General features: G+C 49.7%; 2 protein-coding genes across 11 annotated transcripts in view; one reads left to right on the top strand and one right to left on the bottom strand.

Annotated features, from left to right (window-relative positions):
* Nucleotides 1-1,470, top strand: part of PIK3R3 (phosphoinositide-3-kinase regulatory subunit 3) — a 129,773-nt gene extending 128,303 nt beyond the window's left edge. For both annotated transcript variants that reach the window (XM_019449447.2, XM_053895849.1), the window contains one exon: nucleotides 301-1,470. In XM_019449447.2, coding sequence (XP_019304992.1) covers nucleotides 301-499 — 199 coding nt within the window. In that variant the 3' untranslated portion in view covers nucleotides 500-1,470. The remainder of the gene's footprint in view (nucleotides 1-300) is intronic.
* A 6,968-nt stretch (nucleotides 1,471-8,438) lies between these two features.
* MAST2 (microtubule associated serine/threonine kinase 2) overlaps nucleotides 8,439-20,174 on the bottom strand; it is a 219,843-nt gene continuing 208,107 nt past the window's right edge. For 4 of the 9 annotated variants that reach the window (XM_053895900.1, XM_053895911.1, XM_053895902.1 and 1 more), the window contains 15 exons: nucleotides 19,790-19,998; nucleotides 18,600-18,738; nucleotides 15,991-16,123; nucleotides 15,050-15,215; nucleotides 14,418-14,519; nucleotides 14,033-14,155; nucleotides 13,746-13,855; nucleotides 13,238-13,392; nucleotides 12,707-12,990; nucleotides 12,401-12,598; nucleotides 11,525-11,748; nucleotides 11,204-11,326; nucleotides 10,641-10,777; nucleotides 10,330-10,523; nucleotides 8,439-10,020 (listed from right to left, as the gene is read on the bottom strand). In XM_053895900.1, coding sequence (XP_053751875.1) covers nucleotides 8,495-10,020; nucleotides 10,330-10,523; nucleotides 10,641-10,777; nucleotides 11,204-11,326; nucleotides 11,525-11,748; nucleotides 12,401-12,598; nucleotides 12,707-12,990; nucleotides 13,238-13,392; nucleotides 13,746-13,855; nucleotides 14,033-14,155; nucleotides 14,418-14,519; nucleotides 15,050-15,215; nucleotides 15,991-16,123; nucleotides 18,600-18,738; nucleotides 19,790-19,998 — 3,823 coding nt within the window. In that variant the 3' untranslated portion in view covers nucleotides 8,439-8,494. Of the gene's footprint in view, nucleotides 10,021-10,329; nucleotides 10,524-10,640; nucleotides 10,778-11,203; nucleotides 11,327-11,524; nucleotides 11,749-12,400; nucleotides 12,991-13,237; nucleotides 13,393-13,745; nucleotides 13,856-14,032; nucleotides 14,156-14,417; nucleotides 14,520-15,049; nucleotides 15,216-15,990; nucleotides 16,124-18,599; nucleotides 18,739-19,789; nucleotides 19,999-20,174 lie in introns of all 9 variants that reach the window. The other 5 variants (XM_053895873.1, XM_053895891.1, XM_019449453.2 and 2 more) reach the window with 2 other exon arrangements.

Genomic DNA, 20,174 nt, shown 5'->3' on the forward strand with positions numbered 1-20,174 from the left:
GTATACTTAAAAAAAAAAAAGGTTCTCTTTCTAGTGCAATCTTGCCTCACGAAGCTTCACAGCTTAGTGATTATATGCCACCATCCATTTTCCTTCTGCCATGTCTTGGTGGGAGGTGAAAGGTGCCTCTGTGATAAGTCTGTAAGGGGGGTGAGGGGACACACATGGATGTGACATTTTACAAATTTACTGCTAAACCTCTTCCTTTGCAGAAAAATTGTTCAGACTTTTGGTCATTTAGGGTCTCTTTATCATCCCTGCTCTAATTCCCTGTGGTGTTTGTGTGTTGTGTCTTGGCAGTGCCGATGGGGAAGTGAAGCACTGTGTGATCTACAGTACTGCTCGGGGCTATGGCTTCGCAGAGCCCTACAACCTGTACAGCTCGCTGAAGGAGCTGGTGCTCCATTACCAGCAGACGTCCCTTGTTCAGCACAACGACTCCCTCAATGTCAGGCTTGCCTACCCTGTCCATGCACAGATGCCCTCGTTCTGCAGATAAAGAGGGAGTGGGAAGAGAGGTGGCTCTCTAGCATTTTTTTCCTACAGTTTTTATTAGACTATGAGGGCATTCTTTCTACGTAGACTGCTTGTTTTGCACAAGAAGTGATCCTGTGAATGTGGAGAGGCCGAGAAGCAGCCTGCCAGGATGGGGGCACAAGAAGCCTGAGCTTCTCTGAGACTCCGCTCTGCCGCTGCACCGACATAGGGAGCTGGAAGCAGATGTTGTTTTCTGGAAAGCCTATTTCATTGGGGTTTTTGTTTTGTTTAGCCAGGCACCCTCAGCGGAACGTATTAGGTTTGATGGGGGTGGGGGTTTATATCTTGGAAATCTCTGAAGAGTCCTTGTCCTCTTTTGGTCTTCGACTCTGAGAATGTGGCAGGGGCATGGCTCTTTGGGGAGTTCTGTTTTGATCTGGCAGTCTCTCTTAACTTCCTCCCAAAAAGAAGTCTGTTTTGGTTCTGTGGTAGAATGGCATTTGGTGAAAAAGACAACCAAAGGAAAATGAGGAGGCTTGGGATTTCATTTAGAAAATCTTAGTCAAGGGGGTAAAAACACCTTCAACTGGAGGTACTTTATTAACACAAGTTAGGCGTCAGCATCTCAGTGGCTCCTTCCTCTAAAGAAGCATTATGTTTAGAAACCAAATTGATCTCAGCAGAATAATATTTGTTGCCAGACTAAGGTCTGATGGAAAAGACAGCACTAGTATCTGAATGCACACTTCTGTACCAAAACTTGAAAGGAAAACTAGAATTTGTTAGTTTTAGCAAACACTAAAATTGGTCAGTGCAACTCCTTCTGCCCCACCCTTGTTTCTCAGAGATGAGGAATAGTGTTCTTTTTGTGGGCATGGTGAGCTTTGAATCATAAAATGAAGTTGGTGCTTGTGTGGTGTTTCCTTAAAAGAATGATCTATTGTCTGAAACCTTTGTAACTTGTTTGTATGAGTAAAGAAAAGGTGCAATCCAGTGCTTTTAGATGGCTTGATATACCAAATAATGATATAGAACAACAGTCTTACATGTGCTTCCCCAAGTTTAAATGCCCTGCAGAAACAGTAAACGTGGTTTAATTTCCCTTCATCTCCCTCTCCTTTGCTGGGTAAGGCTTAGGGGAGATCTAGGTGGCTAAGGTTGTAGCAGGAAGGGAGCCAGACTGTTGTCAGGGACCTCAATAATTCACAGACCCAGAGGCTGGGGGTCATCTACATCACCCATGTGCTTCCATACAGTGGTTTCTGAAACTTTTGCAAGGAGAGGAAATAATGGCTTGGAGTTTAGACTGTTAGTAAAAGCCATCTGGAAGTTTTTCACTTTGCCTTTTTGTGAGCCTGCCATTAAGATGATGTGCACAGACTGTCCTCATGCTTCAGTGGCCCTGATTTTAGGCCAGGAATCTTCTGCTCCATGTGGTTTAAACCTTCCAGCTGAGTGAAGCTAGCGAGCAGAGTTGGAGGCAGGCATCTACTCCTACCTCCATTATGCCCCACCCCCATCAGTCCACACTCATTCAACAAATAGAGTCCAGCTGCCTCCAAGCCAGTCCTGGAACCATAATAGGTTCAGAGTGAGTCAGCTGTTTGAGTCCAAAGCTGTGCAGTCAGGCATCCTGGCTGAGCTACAGAAGCAGCCAATATCTGGGTCTTGGTACATAAGGCTTACCTAGGAAAGTTCTAGTTTGTGGGATGAAAGAAAGAAATACTGCTTTCCCTGAGCACTTATCTTGGTGACAGGGTCTAGAATGGACCATGATGCAAAAATAGCTTACAATTTTTGGAAAGACCTCCAGAGTTACTAACAATGAGGATAGGAAGAAAAGGGCATATCTTTGGTTTTTCTTTGGTTACATAGCAGTTTCAGGATTAGGTGAGGCAGACAAATGAACCCCTCCCTCCAGTGTCCCATTCTGACTTAAGCCCTTAACGATAGCCAACTGCACATCCCTTCTCCACATTGCCAGCTTGAAATCTTGCAAGTTTTACTGAGTAGTATCAGCTTAGTTGCTGCTAGGCCTTGTACCTGGTATTGAACCTGCTTAAGCAGTTGGGTGCTCAAGATTGGGTGCAAGAAATCCCTCCTTTCTGGTACTAAAATTTAGTGAGTTCCAAGTGTCTCTTCTAAAATAAAACAGGAGTAAGGATACATGCCTGTGACATTGAACCATGTGTTGCTCCTTTTCAGGCAGACATTAAGGGTGTGTAGGGAGAGAGCTAGCACCATCTAATATTTACACTTCGAATAAGGGCTGGCTTGTAGAGAAGGACTCTTCTTTTTTAGTCCTACATTCCTTCACTTTTTTCTTCCCTGTTTTTTTATTCTTGAATTTGTTGCTTTGTGGGAACTAAGGCCTTAGGGATCATTTGAGAAATTGGAAAATATCTTTTCTGACTAGTTGCCACATGACTTGCTTGATCCTGAGCCAGTGGAAATGGCATAGGGGACCAGTCTACTAGCCACTTGGAGGGGTAGCATGCAGCTCTTTTACTCCATGGTCCTTCATCTGAGTGTAGCTCTGTGTCCTGTCCCATGATTTGGACCCTGGGACTCTCTCTCGGCATCTTAACTACAGCCTCACTGAAGCAGGGAGTAAAGAGACAAAAACCAGAGGGGCTTGTTGTTTTTCTGGCTAGGGAAGCCAGCCACCAGCATGGAAGCAGCTTGAGGCTTGCTGAACACAGGTCCTAGGCCCATCTTTTCCAGGCACAGATTTCATCACAGAACAGTCCTCTTGGTCTCCTCCTGATCACAGATGCTAAATTTTGGCCAGGCCTCAGGACTGTATAGGCTAGCTGTGTCCTTACCACTGATTTGGCCAAGGTTGAGGACTTCCTAATACCACCTTTACTCCATCTCCAAGCCTTGTTGGGACCTCCCACTTACCTTGGACCTCATGTGCTCTAAAGGCATTGATAGCCAAATGTGGTGTCTTCCATAGGTCTCCTCTTCTTGCTGCAAGGAACCAGCCCCATGGGTCCTCTTGGGCCAAGAATTGCATCTGGACAATTCTTGGTTTTTGAGGTGGTCTTTGTTGCCAGTTAAGGCTCCAGAGTAGGCCTCTATTAAGGCTTCTGTGGCCTCAAAGCAGAGGGTGCAGACGGAGGCCTGGCTGAGCTCTCTGCTGCCAACTGCTCATCCTTGCTGTAGCTGCAGCCACTTGTGACAAACCTTGTTTCCTTACAAATTCCAGCATGTGACTTTGGTGCCCTGTTGTTACTTGTGAAAAACTATTCTTCTACTGTCTTTGATGTAGTCAAAAACAAAAAAAACAAAAAAAACAAAAAAAACAACAAAAAAAAAATCCCAACCACGTAGTTTATGTAAAAATATCTGATTCACAAAGAAGCCAACTATATGTCTTGTGTTGGGACAGTTCATAATGTAGTTCCTAGACCACTTTTGCAAATTGTTCTTGTCACCAGATGTGTTCAGACATTGCTGTCAGTTGTGGGGGAGGGTGGGGGGAAAGTGATGGGGGAGATACTTTTCAGTCTTTTGTTTATCTTCCCCAAGAGGGAACAGTCTGGCCAACTTGCTCCAGTAATGCAATAAAAACATTGCAATAAAGCACCTTTTGTCCTCATGCTATGAAGGGGTGGCCTAGGGGTGGGAGGCAAGCAGAGGATTAGGGTGTTGAAAGTCCTGAAACTCCCAAACCTTCTCTGTCATGAGCACCAAAAGATTGGTCCTGGGGCTGAACTGGGGCCACGAAAGGCGCTCCTCCTCCCCTCAACAAGAAGAGGAAGTCGCCCCTAACAGGCATGATGCCAACATCTCCATCCAGCACAGGACACAGGGACACTCAGAAACCAACCCCGAGAAAGTTAAATCTGAGAGCTGTTTCCTTCTCGCCCCATTCCTAACTACTAGAAAGTCCAGCTTACAGATTCTCATCACACCTTTCTACCCGGAAATAAAAGTGTTTCCAGAGTCTATTCTGGGGGTAAATGTTGCCCAAGGCCCTTGTCACCCTCCTGCCACAGCACTTTGTTAAGATTTCTCTATGTTAGGGACATAATTAACAAAATGTGACCACCTCTTTCCAAAGGACATTGCAGTTTTCATGCAGTCTCTCAGGCCCCACCCAGGTGTGTAGTGAATTACAAATCAGATTGGGTAGTGGGTAGTCCATTGCCCTAAATGATCTTGCCTATGTCCTTTCTCCCCATACGCTAGGAACTGATAGAGGATCTTCCCAGATCCTGAGTTGTTCCCACTCTCTGTATAGGACACTCAAATTACTGTCTCCAGCCTAGTCCTGTCTTCTGAACTTCACCTGCTGTCTGGATATCTCCACTGGGGCCTTGAGTGTCCCACAGGGGCTGCAAACTTTGTTTCCAGAGAAAACCTATGCTTGGCTATGAATTCCCTTACTTTCCTACCACCAAACCTAAAACCTATGTCCACATGACTGCTCTGCCTCTCACCTGTTAAATTACAAAAGCTGGCCCTCCTCCAACTAAAAGCTAACCTTACCTCATGTATTTTTGTATCTATTTTCTCCTTCCTCCTCAGGAATCCCCCATGATCAGTTATCAATTCTTTCACTGTTGTTTTCTCTCGACTGGGTCATCTGTTGACATTGAAACATGGTTGGGTGTGTCTCAGTCCACTTCCTGACCTCTACTGAATCCTACATCCCTTCATCTCTTTGCCCCCCTTCAAAGCCAAACCTTTTTATAAAAACTGTCTAAATCTGTCTTTATTTCCTCTCCTCCACCATCTCAGTTCAGGTTCCATCACCAGCTGAAGCTGCTTCCCTTGAGGTCTTCAATAACCATCATCATTGACTACTTGCCATGAAAAACTCTCCCCTGGACTCCATGATGACTCAGCATCTGGTTTTCCTCCTACATCTCTGTTCCTTTTAATTCTTCAGACTCCTCTGGCTGCCTTCTCACTGATGTCTTTTTCCTTGGCAGTTTTATCCACATCCATGATTTCATCTACCATCTTTAGGCCAATTAAATCTTTGTTTCTCCTGCTCAGTCCTCTATTGGGAGGCACCTCACAGCATACCACATGCAGGGTCACCACTTAGCCCAGGTTCTCTTCTACTGTTTCACATTTCGGGGTGGAAATATAGAATTCATCTGGTTATGTAAGCCAGAAATGCAGCAGTCATCCACAAGGCCTTCCTGTTTCTTGTCTACACAAAACATCACCAACCCATATCAGTTTTACTTTCTAAATGTCAAAGACTTCACTTCTCCCCAACTACATTGCTTCACTTCATTGCTTCACTCTAACCTTAATACTGGAAAGGCCTCCCTTCTTCCATTCTTGCCCCCCTCAGATATATTCTCATAACAACCAGAGTTAGCTTTTCTTTTTAAAAAAATTTTTTCTTTAATGTTTATTTTTTTTTAACGTTTTATTTATTTTTGAGACAGAGAGAGACAGAGCATGAACGGGGGAGGGGCAGAGAGAGAGGGAGACACAGAATCGGAAGCAGGCTCCAGGCTCTGAGCCGTCAGTCCAGAGCCCGATGCGGGGCTCGAACTCACAGACCGCGAGATTGTGACCTGAGCTGAAGTCAGACGCTTAACCGACTGAGCCACCCAGGCGCCCCTCTTTAATGTTTATTTTTGACAGAGAGAGAGAGAGAGAGAGAGAGAGAGAGAGAGAGAGAGACAGAGTGCAAGTTGGGGGGGGGGGGGGTGGGCAGAGAGAGAGGGAGAATCTGAAGCAGGCTCCAGGTTCCAAGCTGTTAGCACAGAGCCCAATGCAGAGCTTGAACTCACGAACCATGAGATCATGACCTGAGCCAAAGTCCGAAGCTTAACTGAGCCACCTAGGGGCCATCCCTCCCCGCCCCCCGCCTTTTTAATGTTTCAGAGTTAGCTTTTCAAAATACAAATCTGAACCTGTGTAAAACCATTAATTTTCAATTGCTCTAAGGGTAAACCACAGAATTCCTAAAATGGTCTGGTTTCTCCCACGTTCAGGATCTCATCCCCCACTTCAGTTATTCTTCCCTGGCTCCTTCCCTTCAGATAGTCCCAATGTCTTGGGTTTTCTTCCTTCTGCAACTATTCTTTATACAATCCCCATCTATTCCTATGGCTTTACCAACTATTTGCTGGTAGTTGTCAAATCTGTGTCCAGCTACTACACTTCTCATCAAGGTTTTCCTAGTATTTCAGACCACCATAATGGATCACTACATCATTTTCTCTCTGGTCTGCTTATTCCACTAGAGCCTTCCTTATATACTGAAGCCAGTGATATTCTAAAACATAAATGTGATTATAACACTTTCGTGCAGTTGTCTTTCAGAAACCCCTCCCCTCAGGCTAATCTAGTGATGTTTCTCAAAGAGAACGCCACTGGCACTTGAGACAGCTGCCTTGTGCATTACAGGATGCTTAGCATCTCTGTGCCTACTCTTTCCTCAATCACCCCCCACTTCTAACCTGAGAGGTAGTTCCTCCCTCCCACAAACTGTTGCAAGATGTGCTTGCCCCCACCTCCTTCACCTGTGGTATTACGGTGCTTCTAACCAGATCCTGATCTACATGGGAGGCTCCCCCAGGCAACCAGTTACCTGTGTTCTCAGTGTCCAGTACAGGCTGGCTGAGGGTCTGCTGCCAATGAATGACTGAAGGAAAGTGGAAGTGAGTTCAAGAAGGGACTGAAGGCTGAGGGGTCAGACATCTACTTGTGGACTCTGGCGCCACAGGCAGGGTACGCCCTCTGGCGGCCACAGCCTTCTCCATGCAAGGTGACAAAGAGTTGAAGGGTGCAGGAGGCACCCAGCCAGTGGCCCTGAGGCATTTTCCTGTCTCCAGTCCTCTGGACGCCTCTCCTTCAAACCTGGGCATTGGATTATGGGACAATTAGTGCAAGACCACAGTTTGAAAAGTCCTCCATCACCATGGAGGTACTCCACCACAGCCTTACTTTCTGCTCCTGTGATGCCATCTCCTGACTCCTCCAATACAATGGCCCCATAGATGTCCTCTCCCCTCCCACACCACCTGCTCACCCTCCCGCCAATGCAGTCCTACTCACTGGGGGCCATCCACCTTGGTAATGTCTACTTCCGTTGCTAAGGCCCATCTGACAAAAGCCCAGGAAGGGCTTACTGGCTACAGACATTAAGGCATCTCTGTATTTTCACCTCAAATGGGCTTTCAGTGTTTTAACAAGACATTTCTCCCTGCATTTCAAAACTCTTCCCTCTCTTGGATTTTAGGATTCTCTTCCTTGCTGCTGTTTCTAAGTCTTCTTTATTTGCCTTAAATGCTAGTGTTCCTCAATGTATCACTATTGATACATTGATGGCTCTCAAATTTCTATCTTCAATCCAGATTTTCCTACTGAGTTCCAGGACCATGCATCCAGTTACCTTCTGAATGTCCCTCAAGTACCTCAAATATATCCCAAGTTTAACTCTTCACCTCCTTCTACCTCATCGTCTGGCCATGAAGCACTCCAAGTTAAGAGATAAATATGGGTTGTGGAGTCAGGAGAGACCTAGGTTCTAATTGTAATTGTGCCCAAGCTATGTTAATATCTGAAAACCCAAGTTCCCTCCTCTATAAAGCCAGAATATTAGTTGCTACGGGGTCTTCTATAACTCCCCACCACTTACAGAAAGTCTAAGCTCTTGGAAGATCATTAAATATGGCCCTTGCCAAACTCACTAGACCCATTTCCACTTTGTTTTCTGTTTCTTGAATATACCAAGTATATGGTAAGTGCTGTACTTTTTGCTTGGATACTCAGACTAATCCACCCCACTCTTCTAACGCAGCAAACTACTATCATCTGTCCTAGAGGTTGGAGCTCAGACGTCGCAGTCTCTGGGAAGCCACATTGGGCTTAGGCAACCCTCCCCTGACAGTGGAAAAGTGTGTTATTCACCACTCTATTCTCAGCAGTAACAAAGACCTTGAGTTACATTTGTGTTGACTGAAAGAAACAAAAGACAAAGATGGTTTCCAAGAGCATGTATTACACAGATCTGAGTGCAAGAAATGGCAAACGACTGTTATGTTTGCTTTAAAAGCTCATCAGGCACCAATGCCAAGTCCTGATGCTTTTGAGGGCCTGCTGGGTCTCGGCCTCTCCGGAGCAGGCTGGGCCCAGGCTCCTGGGTGAGAGGGCAGCTTCTGCGTGGAATGTCCTGCTTCCTATCACCTGAGGCATCAGGCACTTTGGTGATGCCCAGGGCTGGCTCCTCTTTCTCTATTTGTGCACATTCGGGCTTCCACAGCCAGCTTTGGCGGGGAAACTCACAAGGTGGATGGACCAGCCCAGGGGCACCAGGTGGCCATGACTTCACCTCCTGTCTGGGAGACAGGTTCTCTGAATGGACTGGAGTTATGGTTTCCAAATCCTGGGAGCTGGCCACCCCACCTTCCATTGTTGCCTTTCTGCTTGGGGATGCCCTGTCTGGACCCTCAATAAGAAATTTCCAGGCCCATGGGCCTGGCTCTCCAGAGGTCGAGGCGACAGCAGAGGGACTGGTAGGGAGAAGTCCTGAAGAGCTAGGACAAAGTGCTGTTAGTGCCTGGGTATGGAAGTGCTGGGCCTTCCAGCAGCCTTCAGGAGGGATAGGGTCTGTGGGTCCAGCCTTATCTAGGCTGGGGGCCGGTGATGAGGAACTGGCAGCCTCCTCAAAGGCTTGTGGGATCCCAAGCCTCCTCTGGGGGACACTAGGGCCTTCCATTCCGGGATCCTTCAGTGTGATCTCTGTCAACAGGCCTGGGGCCGCTGAGCCCTGGCTCTTGGGGTCCCTAGACAAGAAGGCATCCTCTTCCTCACCCTCTCCTGCTCCTCTGAGGGGTGGGTCCCGGCCCACTTCTGGGCTTGGTGCCAAGCTCGGTTCCTGTACACCTTGGCTGTTCTCTGGCCCCTCCTCGGCGTCATCCTCTGAAGAGTCAACCTCACGGATGGCTTCCTGCTTCTGCAGCGACTCTCGCCGTTCAGCCCGGTCCTGTCGGAGAGCGCCTAGGGCCCATGAGGGAGAAGGCTGCAGCACCCCCTTCCCTGGCAGTGACCCTTTCCCAGACAGCACACTCCTGGTCCCAACCACCTCTAGAGGGCTGACTTCCCTGGGCGGCAGTTCCTTCTTTAGCTCAGGGTGGGGCAGGTCAAGGCTATGCTTCCGAGAAGTGGCTAGCTTCTTCTCGGAAGCAGCAAGCGCAGCTGCCAGTTTCTCAGCTGACTGTACCCTCTTAAGTAGTGGTGAGCGGGGCGGCTCTGCACTCTTGGGTCGTGAGAGCTGCCTGCCCAGAGGAGGCGACAAATGAAGCTTGGTGGGGAAGGCCTGGGCTCCATGTCCAGACAGGGGCGATGGGGAGCGCTGGGGTGAAGCTGCTGGCGGTGGGGAAGGGGTATGGGCCAGTGGTGACAGAGGGATGCTGCCGGCTGACTTGCGCCGCGGAGAGCGGTACTGGCGCTGGAGCTTGGGTGCCAGGCCGTGCAGGGAGCTGGGTCGTGTGTGCCCAGAGCCGGCTGGAGAACTGGGCACGCTGGAGCTGGGGGAGCTGCTCTGTGATGAATTTCCTCCCACTTTGCACACACAGACAGACACACAAAGGCAGAACAATGTCAGCTGATAGAAGTGACTGAGGGGCAAGGCAGGGCTACCCGTAGAATGTCCCAGGATCATCAAGGTGACCCTAGCCAGTGAACCAGAGCCCAGGCTACAGAAATAAAGTCACCCTCCGCCCCTGTCACCTCCTCCCTAGGACTGCTGAGTCTTGCAGGGGGTAGGGTGAAGGAGTTTCAGAGTGGGGCCGCAGAGAAGCACAGAGGGCCTATAGGCTCTTTCCTACCTCCCAGGGGCTGTCTCTGTGATGTGCAGGGAGCACTTCATACCTGAATGCAGAGCATCAGGGGTCACCCGGTAGCCCTGAGTGGGAGATCGGGGGGAAAGGCTGTGGCTGTGTGTAGGAGAGCCTGGCCCGCTCTCCCCTGATGATAAGGAGCGGTTAAGGGAGGAAAGGCTACGGCTGGTGTGCAACAGGGATGCCTGCTTGGTGATCTTCCGGAACAGGGAGCTCCTTTTTTTGCTGCAGAGACAAGAGTCAAGGGCTGTGTGAGTTGGTGCACGAGGCATAGCATATACTGGGCCCAATAGCCAGGGCTCCGAGCACACACGAGCACCTAGGTGGCTCAGTCATGCTCACCTTTCTTGCCCATCTTTGCCCCGGCTCCGCTTACTCCTTCGGGCCATCTTGGCCTTGTAGCTGCCCTTCCGAGCTGGCCCCACTTTAATGGATGTGTTCTCCAAGGGCGTTGTTGAAATAGACACCTTGTTTCCACTCTGGGGAACAGAGCGTGAACCCAGGCTAAGGCAGGGAACATATTTTTGCTCCTACCCTCACCCTCAGGCATGGCTACCCCACAGCTCTAGCTTTTGTCCCTACATTGACAGGTGTGAACCATAGGCCTGTCTTCCCACTTCACAGATTAGGAAATGGCTCCAACTGGAGCCTGGACAGTTTAGGGTTGGGAAAGTGGAGAAGAGGCTCATTTGTCTTGTTCTTCAGTCCTATCCATGGCTCAGAAGGATCCCTGGGCCTTGGTCAGTGAGGACGCTGCTTTCCAGCAAAAGCCCATTGCTATGGGTGCGTCTGTCCTCAGTACCATGGGTGTGTGCACCCAACTCTCCCAATTCCCCGTAGTAAGTCATAGACTTATAAGGCAGGGTCACTGGGGGACCACGTCAGGTAGCATACCCAGCACTAACCTTCAGAATCAGCTCCACCACTTCTGTGTGCACCAGTCCATGCACAGGCTCCCCGTTGACATGAGTGATGAGGTCACCCTGACGAAGCCCTGCCTCACTGGCTGGACCTCCATCCTCCACGTGCTGCCCCAGGGAGATAACAGTCCTCAGCCTGGAGCCTGAGTGTAAAGTGTGGGGCCTGGTTCTGCTGTTCCCCACCCCCACTTTATACCCTGAGGATAGTTTAGGCAGGGAAAGAAGCAGGGACAGACAGGCCCTGATAGGGGGAAGGCAGAACAATGACAAAACTGGGAGACAACAGGTCTGGATGGCCAGACATACCCACACCATGTGGTGCACAGTGTAGACGTCTGAGTCACCCATGTAGACACGGATGGCCCGCAAGGTGAAGCCATACTTCTTGCCAGCTCGGTGGATGATGATGGGGGGCCTCGAGCTGCTGAGGGCTGGCAAAAAGTCCCTGCTTGGAGAAGAGTCCCTGGATGACGGGTTGGATGACTGGGAATGTGGGGACATGGGGCTGGCCAATGGAGAGCAGGTGTGTTCTGGAGAAGGAAAGACAGGACTGAGCAGGTCAGAGGACCCTGGCCTGGCCATACTTCCAGCCCAGCTCCATCTAGGCTAAGCTGCTGATGCCTCACAGCTGTAGTCACAGGCAGAGACTAAGCCCAGGGATGTCTTCACCACAGACTCAAGAGCAGCAAAGCCCCTCACATGCCCAAACCACCCCCCTTGGCCCAAGAGGTGATGGCAGCTAGCACTTACTGAATACATACTTGTATCCATCAGGGGCCACATACGCTCTCTGTACGTATTCATACATCCCAATTACCCTATGAGCTACCACTAGTAAGTTCTACGATTTTTGATGAGGAACTTGAAACTCAGAGAGGTTAAGCAACTTTGTCAAGGTCAGGAGCCAGGATCTGAATGTAAGCTCTCTGCCTCAGAGCCTGCACTCATTACATAGTGCCATCTCGCCTTGTGGCATATGCACACACAACCTGACACCAATGCACACTTTTAGAGACCTCTCATCTCCTAACAAGGAGGGAGCAGTGACACACAGTCTCTCAGATACCTGCTCCTTAACACACGACGCACAGACATACCTGCCATGCGCAGACCCTGCCAAAGGCCCACAGAGATTCCAGGGCCCTTCCTGTGAGTTTTATCCTAGTTCCCTGGGGGGCTTACCTGTAGGAATGAGGAGGGACAGGGTTGTGGCTGAGGCGGACTTGATCACTTTGTTGATGGGGCGAGTGGTGCGCTTTTCTGCTGAGTCCCCGGACAGCAGTCGGTGGCGGGCCCTGCGTACCGCCAGGTCACTGATGGCCTTGGCTGTGGCTCCCTCAGTCAGCTGTGGGGTCCCACGGCCTCCTCGAGTCTCCAGAGCTGTGGGCCCAAGTAAGCACTGAAACCTGCAATGCAGTGGAGCCTCACCCCCCTGCCTGCCTGCAGCGTCCTCCATTCCAGGCCTCCTGGCCACCTGCTGGGCCACACCTGGACTGGAGCTGCAGCTCTGGCCAACAGGCTCCTCATCTAGCTTCAGTCGCCGCTCTACTGGCCGTTCAGGGACAGGCCCAGATACCCCTTCTCCAGATGGGGGCGTCAGAAGCCATGTACCCTCCAGCTGCTGCCTCCTGGGGGTGCTGCTAGCCTCCTCAGGGCCCTCAGGGAAGTGAGGAGCATCCAGGAGACCTGAGCAGCGGCGTCGCACTGTCAGTGGAGGGCTTGAGTCGCTCTCCGTGTGGGATGACTCTGACACTGACAGCCTCTTCCGCAATCTGTGAGACACAAGGCCCAGGGTGAGACAGGCAGGTGGTCTCCTTCCTCCAGCTCAGGCTTCCTGAGGGGCTCACAAGAGTTGTAAGTCATAGAACTTTTTTCCTCTGACATTCCCTTCAGCAGCCATCCCTGGGATACCCCCTCACTGCCACCAGCACTGCCCCCCAGCATCTGAATCTCGCCCATGATCTGTAACAACTAATGGATGGCTATGCTGCCCACCCTAGGTGGATTCTGGGTGCTCACATCTCAGGGGAGCCAATCACCCAGCTCCGGTCTCGGCCCTTCAGCCCTGCCAGGCCATCAGAGCGGTCGTCCTTCTCCTCACTCAGGCTGCGCTTGGTGGGGGGTGGTGCCCGGCGCTCCTCAAGCAGGGACAGCCGCTCCATGCTACTGTACACCTGTGGGCACAGAGTCTGTGCCAGGGACAGGCCCCAACAGCCACACCTCCCAAAAGTATCCTTGGCACCTGAAACCCAGGAATTGGAACCAGTTTTCCCCTTCCCTCCTCCATACCAGATGAATATTCGAGGAAGCGGCTATTCCACTGGCCTGACTGGGCCTCACCCCTGGCATCTCTGACGTCAGGGCCTGGAGTGGTTCTTGCGATATCTGTCATATGCAGGCTGGGCCCCTTCTTCCTCTTTTCCTAGGGGTAGCCCCGTCACATGCTCCCCGCCAACCTGCCCCAGGCATATTCCTTGACAGGTCCTCTTCTCCCAGTCCTTCCCAGCCTGGGCCTGCTCCATCGCACCTTGCTGAACCTTGGAGAGCACGATGAGAACTGGCGGATCTCCAGGCAGCCATCCTCACTCACTTCTTCCTCATCCTCTGAGTCCACGTGGTGGTAGCGCTCGGAGCGGGCTGGGTCAGACACACAGGACAGTTCCCTTTAGAGGCCCTGGTTGGTGCCTCCTTTTGACCTTTATCAGACCTCAGAGGGCTGGAGAAGTGACTCCCAGTACCAAGTGGAGGGTGCACAGGTGTTTCTGGGCAAACAGGTAGGATCCCCACTTCTCCCCATCCCACCAGTGGCCTTACTGTCAAAGTAGCTGGTATCATCCTCTGACTCCAGTTGAGGAATAAATTCAGCCTTCTGGCGAAGAAGTCCTGTCCAGTCCAGACCAGTAAAGAACGGATGCTGCTTCACCTCAGAAGCACTGCCTGTGGACAGGGAGGGTGTGGGCGAGGCGCAGGATGAGCTGTGTGGAGTCCAGGCCAGCAAGTCCAGTGAGAACCCAGACCTCAAGAGGCCAGTCCTGAATGCCTCGGCTATGGCACCTTTCTCCTTGTGCTCACAGGAGCAGGGCAGTCTCAGGATCAGATGCGCTGCCCATATCTGAAGCCTGAGCTTCCCGGTTGCATGGACTCAACCTCCCTCTTCCCTCTTCCAAGTTGTGAGAAAGGTCAGTGGGGCCTGTCCTACCTGCACCCAATCTCTCCAGAGGGTTCTGGTGGAGCAGTTTAGAGGTGAGGTCCTGGGCATCTGGCGGCAGTGCATCCTCCCCCTCAGGCCACACAATCTCATCTGAAGAGTTGGGGGTAAGAGGGAAGGAGTGGTTTAGAGAAGGGTCTCAGAGGTTGCAGGCAGGCAGAGTGGGGAGATAAAGAAGAGGGTTCTATGGTAAGACATGGGTAGGGAGGCATAACGGGCCCAGCCCAGAGCCACTGAAAGCCTTGCCCAGGACCCAACTCTTTAAGTTCTATAAGTTCCTGCCCTCCTAGGGGGTCACACATACCCTAGCCCGCAGCTTGCTCTTGATCCAGGACTTCTCCTGTCCTGAAGCTCCAGCTCACCCTGCCTTTATACTTCAGACACTAGTATACTCACACATACACAACGCAGGCATATGGGGGATACATGAACACAAATGGAACAAGCCCCACATGACACACACAGTGCACACGTACCCACACACATTCGCATCTAAGAGGCAAGCATACTACACATACACACAAATTCAGAACAAGAACTCATAAGCCTCACAGGTGCATGTGTAAATTATATTTGTGGATCCAGACTCTGTCTCCCCAGTATGCCAGGGTGATGGTACCTACCACTGATCACTTGCCCAAAGAGCTCCTCCGGAGTATCTCCAAAGAAAGGGACGCAACCCACCAGGAACTCATACAGGATTATGCCCATGGCCCACCAGTCCACTGGCTTCCCATAGCCCTGACGCAGGATCACCTCAGGCGCAATGTACTCCGGGGTCCCGCATACCTGGGCACAGAGAAGCCAGGCTGGCTCAGCATCCTGAGGTAGCTCATTGGCATAATGGCTGAAGAAGTGGGGATGTTCCCACCCCTGGAGAAGAAAGTCTCTGAAGGAAGACTTGGCTTACTTTGGTTAAAGAACAAGATCAACAGGAACCCAGGGTATCGGATTTGGAACTGTTGGTGGAGTGAATTTACATACTTCCTAACTAACCAAAACATACACTTCTAGCCTGGAACAACCACTCCCCGAGCCCTTAACAACTCTTTCTGGCATCTTGTTCCCATAACTGGCCTCTGCCCTCCAGCCTCTCAAAGGACAGACCCTATAGTTAGTCACATGACTACTACAGGGACTTGCAAATAGTCACAACCTGAACTGTCAAATCAAGGAACATCCAGAGGCTACTCTCAAGAAGCTGGACCATAATCCAGTGGAGACTTGGAGCAGTGTTCCAAGAACAGGCTCCAGAAGAGCCTTGCCCTTGACCGAGGCTATAGGAGGTTCAGGACAAATCTCAGGTTAGTCTTTGAGAATAACAATGGTTATACGACCTATTTTCTCCAAACCCTGAGGAAGATGATTTTGGATTTTATATCCATATGATTCTTGTGGCCCACCCTATTTTCCAAATGTGCTACCTACCCTCAATACCTCCGTGGAACCAAAAGGTGGAAAAGATAGGAGCTCCCAGTCTTAATATCTAGCTAAGTATATGGCCCCCTACCCTTATTCTGAAGTCTGGAACTCAACTCCCAAGGTCTCAACTATCCTTCTGTACCTGCTTGTCCAGGAACTCCCGGGCATCCTTTTCAATGTGGCCCTCATACAAGTTTGTTGTCAGGCTCATGAGGCCAATTTTAGAAAGGCCAAAGTCAGTAAGCTTGATGTGCCCCATGGATGTAATCAGGAGGCTGGGAAACCAGAGAAACAAAAGTATAGGGTTATTTCCTAGTTTTCTAAGAGTGCTGATTTTTTATATGCCAAAATTTCCCAGTCAGGCTTCCAAAGGGTTCCTGTGGGATATAAGCAGGGTAGCTTCATCAAGGAGACCGGCCCCTATGAAAAAAAAAAAAAAATCTCTGGCTTTGTGAGTACTACATTCTGCACAAGAACTAACCTGCCTTTTGCCCATTCCCCCAACTCATTAATGTTTACTCCCCTCAACTGTATTCTATGCTGGGGGCAGGTACCAGCCAGCTGACGGACTGACCTTCTTCCACAGAAAGATCAACCGCATCCCAAGGCTCTAGCCATACCCAGCCCTCTTTTCTCACTGGGTGTCTCACGATACCCAGACTCAGGGAGAGGCGAAAGGGGTGAATCATCTTGCTCCATGTGCACAGTTGGTTTTAAAATTTTTTAAAGCTTATTTATTTTGAGAGAGAGAGAGAGAGAGAGAGAGAGAGAGAGAGAGAACAAGCAGGGGAGGGGCAGAGAGAAGGAGAGACAGAATCCCGAGCAGGTTTTGCGCTGTCGGCGCAGAGCCTGATGCCGGGGCTTGAACTCATGAACTGTGAGATCGTGACCTGAGCCGAGATCGAGTTGGTCACTTAACTCACCGCGCCACCCAGGCACCTCTCCACAGCTGGTTTTAAAGGAAAGTTGATTGGGAGAAACCAGAAATAAGATCTCACAGAGAATGGTCTCTCTGTTCTCCCATTACATACTCTGCTGGGACCATTTCATTTCATGACAAAGGCTTCACCCTGCCACCCCTTTATTCTGATTCCCAAATCAGCATCTGACTTCTTTTATGAGCTTCATGACTACTAACTTCCCAGATGTCTTATGGACACCATGAACTCAACCTGTCCAAAACAGAGTCACACTGCCTAAGTGGTCTTCTCAGAAAATGATTTTTGTTATCTCTGAGTTCTGTGACAAGTAGTTTATTACTTATAAAAATATCCTGGCTCCCAAAAGGTCTTACACAGTAACTAATGCAACAAAGACCGGTATTAATAATTAAAAAATAAATTAAATAATTAATTTATTATTAATTAAAAACAGTTGATTAATAATTGATAGTTAATAAATAATTAATTAATAATAAAATAATTAAAAATTATCCCCAATTTTTTAAGAGGAGGAACATGAGGTTCAGAGAGGTTTAATGAACAGACCCAAACTCACAGAGTTAACAAGGGGTCATTTGAACTCAGGTCTGTCTAGTGTCAAAGCCACTTTTCACAAAAGAGGCTATTCCCCATGCACTAGTCCTGAGCTAGAAGTCTGGATGACATCCCAGACTCCTGCTCCCCTGCTTCTCTTCCACCACCCACCCCAACCTTTTGGTTTCCTTTCTACTTCTTAACACTATCCCCTCTCTTCTGCATCCTGCAGGTGTGGTTGTTTTGGGCCTGATCTACTGCAACAGCCTCACCACCTTTTCCACTGCACAGTGGACTCTCTAAACCTAAACTAAAATCTGTCATTCTATCATAGCTTTGGCTAACAGGCCCTTTGAAAACTTGTTAGGACCCTTTATTTTATTTTATTTTATTTTATTTTTTTAATTTAATTTAATTTAATTTTATATGTTTATTTTTGAGAGAGACAGAGGGAGAGACAGAGAGTGAATGGGGAGGGGCAGAAAGAGAGTAGGAGACACAGAATCTGAAGCAGGCTCCAGGCTCTGAGCTGTCAGCACAGAGCCCGACATGGGGTTCGAACTTATGAATTGTGAGATCGTGACCTGAGCTGAAGTTGGACACTTAACCAAGTGAGTCACCCAGGTGCCTCCAACCCTTTAAAATAAAACCCAAACCTAACAAAAAGACCCCTGATGATCTAATCCCTGCCTATCTCTCCAGCCTTCTCTCTTACTACTCTGACCAATTAAGGATCTCCATTTCCCCATACTGTAGTTCCTAGGTCTCATTCTCTCACACCTGGGTGGGTGCCTTTGCAAATCCTGTTTCCTGGCTTTAGAAAGCTCCTCTCACCTTTTCCATCTGACTTATGCCTTCCGAGAAGCAGCCTATACTCAGATATTTCTGTTCCCATACTAAACTTATGTTCTATAGGCCAGGGACTATTTTACAGTCCAGATTATAATGCTTGGCCCAGAGAGGCCAGTAAATGTTAGAACACTTGTTTATCCATCTACTAGATGTGCCGATTCTTTCGTTCCTGCTTGGTTTCTTTAGTGGAGCTTCTCAGTGATTCTTACATGTCACCGAAGTCTTATGTGCCTGCCAGACTTACTGGCAATGGTCTTTGCATCTGGGGTGGTCAGGGGCTAGAGTACTAGGCCTAGACAGACACCCACAAGAGCACTATTTCCTAGCATCCATTCTGGGATAGATTCAAACATGCTGTGTCTGCCCCCATCTATTTAGAGATCCAAGAGAGACCCTGGACAAGGAACCAAGAGTGTGGGCATACTTGTCAGGCTTGAGGTCACGGTGCACGATGCCATAGTTGTGTAAGTACTCCAGGGCTAGCACGGTTTCTGCGAAGTACAGACGCACCATGTCCACAGGCAGGGCCCCGATGTTCTTCAGCAGAGTAGCACAATCTCCTCCTGCAACAAGCCCAGGCCACCATGAAGGAAGGATCCAGTTCCCTATGGTCTTAGGCTTTATAGTCTCTGAGGTCCCAGAGGAGACAGCCTCACAGAATAGCCTGGTGCTAGAGACTGTGAATCTAGCCCTTCCAACGCTGGTATGGGGGCAGACAGAGTGTGGAGATAAGTAGGCAGCACGGTGAATCTGCCAATGGCTGTCAGGGCCACTGTTCAGGCCAGAGAGGGTAGGAACCCAGGCTTCCATACTTGTGAGTGGATTTGCAGGGATGCAGCTGCGTTATTTTAGGGTATGAGTCCTGTATATTATAAACACATCTGACCGAGACTTCAGCATTTGTTCACTTATTTTCTTCCTGACAACTATCCTCTGGTTTTCCAGTAAGATAACACCGTAAACTCTCAGCATGTACCCTGAATTAAAAGGGGAGTTTTGTTGTGTTTCAACTTCAAGCCTTAGGCAAAATATCTTTGGAAGTTGTACACAGCAGCGAGAAGGGAAGTGGGAAGGCCACTGGCAAAACTGCTCTCTCTCCCCCATATGCCCCATGATGCTCTTTTATTCCATCCCCAGAACATTTTGTGTTCTCAAGGGGTGATCCCTTCACAAGCCATCAGCCAGGCCAATGGCATTCCTTTCTTCTGAGGGTCCAGATACAGTCCTCCCAGCACGTAACCTTGGGCTATGTGGCTCTGCTACCTCCTTTGTTCCTGCCGGACGCCAGCAGTAGAGACCGTCCAGGCTTTGAGGTGCAGGATTCTACAGCTATTGGGCTGATACATCTTGTCCCAGAATGCCTCTCTTTGCACCTGACATGGGGAGCCGCATGGCAGCGACTGCTCCAGAAGCCTCTCCCTATGAGGGGCAGGGAGATTTGTGCCCACCATGGCCAAATGGTCTCTGAGATCCTAAGGCAGAAACCAATGCCAAAGAGAGATTGGGAAGCTGGGCTCTGAAACTTCACCCCTATTCAAAGCTGTTGGTCCTAGCTCAGGGCTAAGCCTCATGTTGTGCCTTGGCTTCCATGCCAGGTCACCCTTCCCCCAGTACCTTCCACATACTCCATCACCATGCACAGGTGGCGCTTGGTCTCAAAGGAGCAGAACATGCTGACGACAAAGGGGTTCTCGGCAAAAGTCAGTATGTCACGCTCCACAAAGGCCTGCTGGATCTGGTTCCGTAGGATCAAGTTCTGCTTGTTGACCTTCTTCATGGCAAAGCGCTGCCGAGTGGACTTATGCCGCACCAGGAATACAGCCCTGGGAAACACAGCCCGGCCCAGCCCCCATGGGCCCTCAGCAACCTGGGCCGTGCTCCCCACCACCCAGAGCTGGGGTGTCCAAAATGCCTCCTATCACAACTTGTAAATGCACAGAACAAAGGAGCAGGGGTGAGCTTATCGATGAAAAGGATGTGGGCCCCCTGCCCATAGAGC

This window comes from Panthera pardus, unplaced genomic scaffold (genome assembly GCF_024362965.1).
Source record: "Panthera pardus isolate Hobbes unplaced genomic scaffold, ASM2436296v1 HiC_scaffold_11, whole genome shotgun sequence".
Taxonomy (NCBI): Eukaryota; Metazoa; Chordata; class Mammalia; order Carnivora; family Felidae; genus Panthera; species Panthera pardus.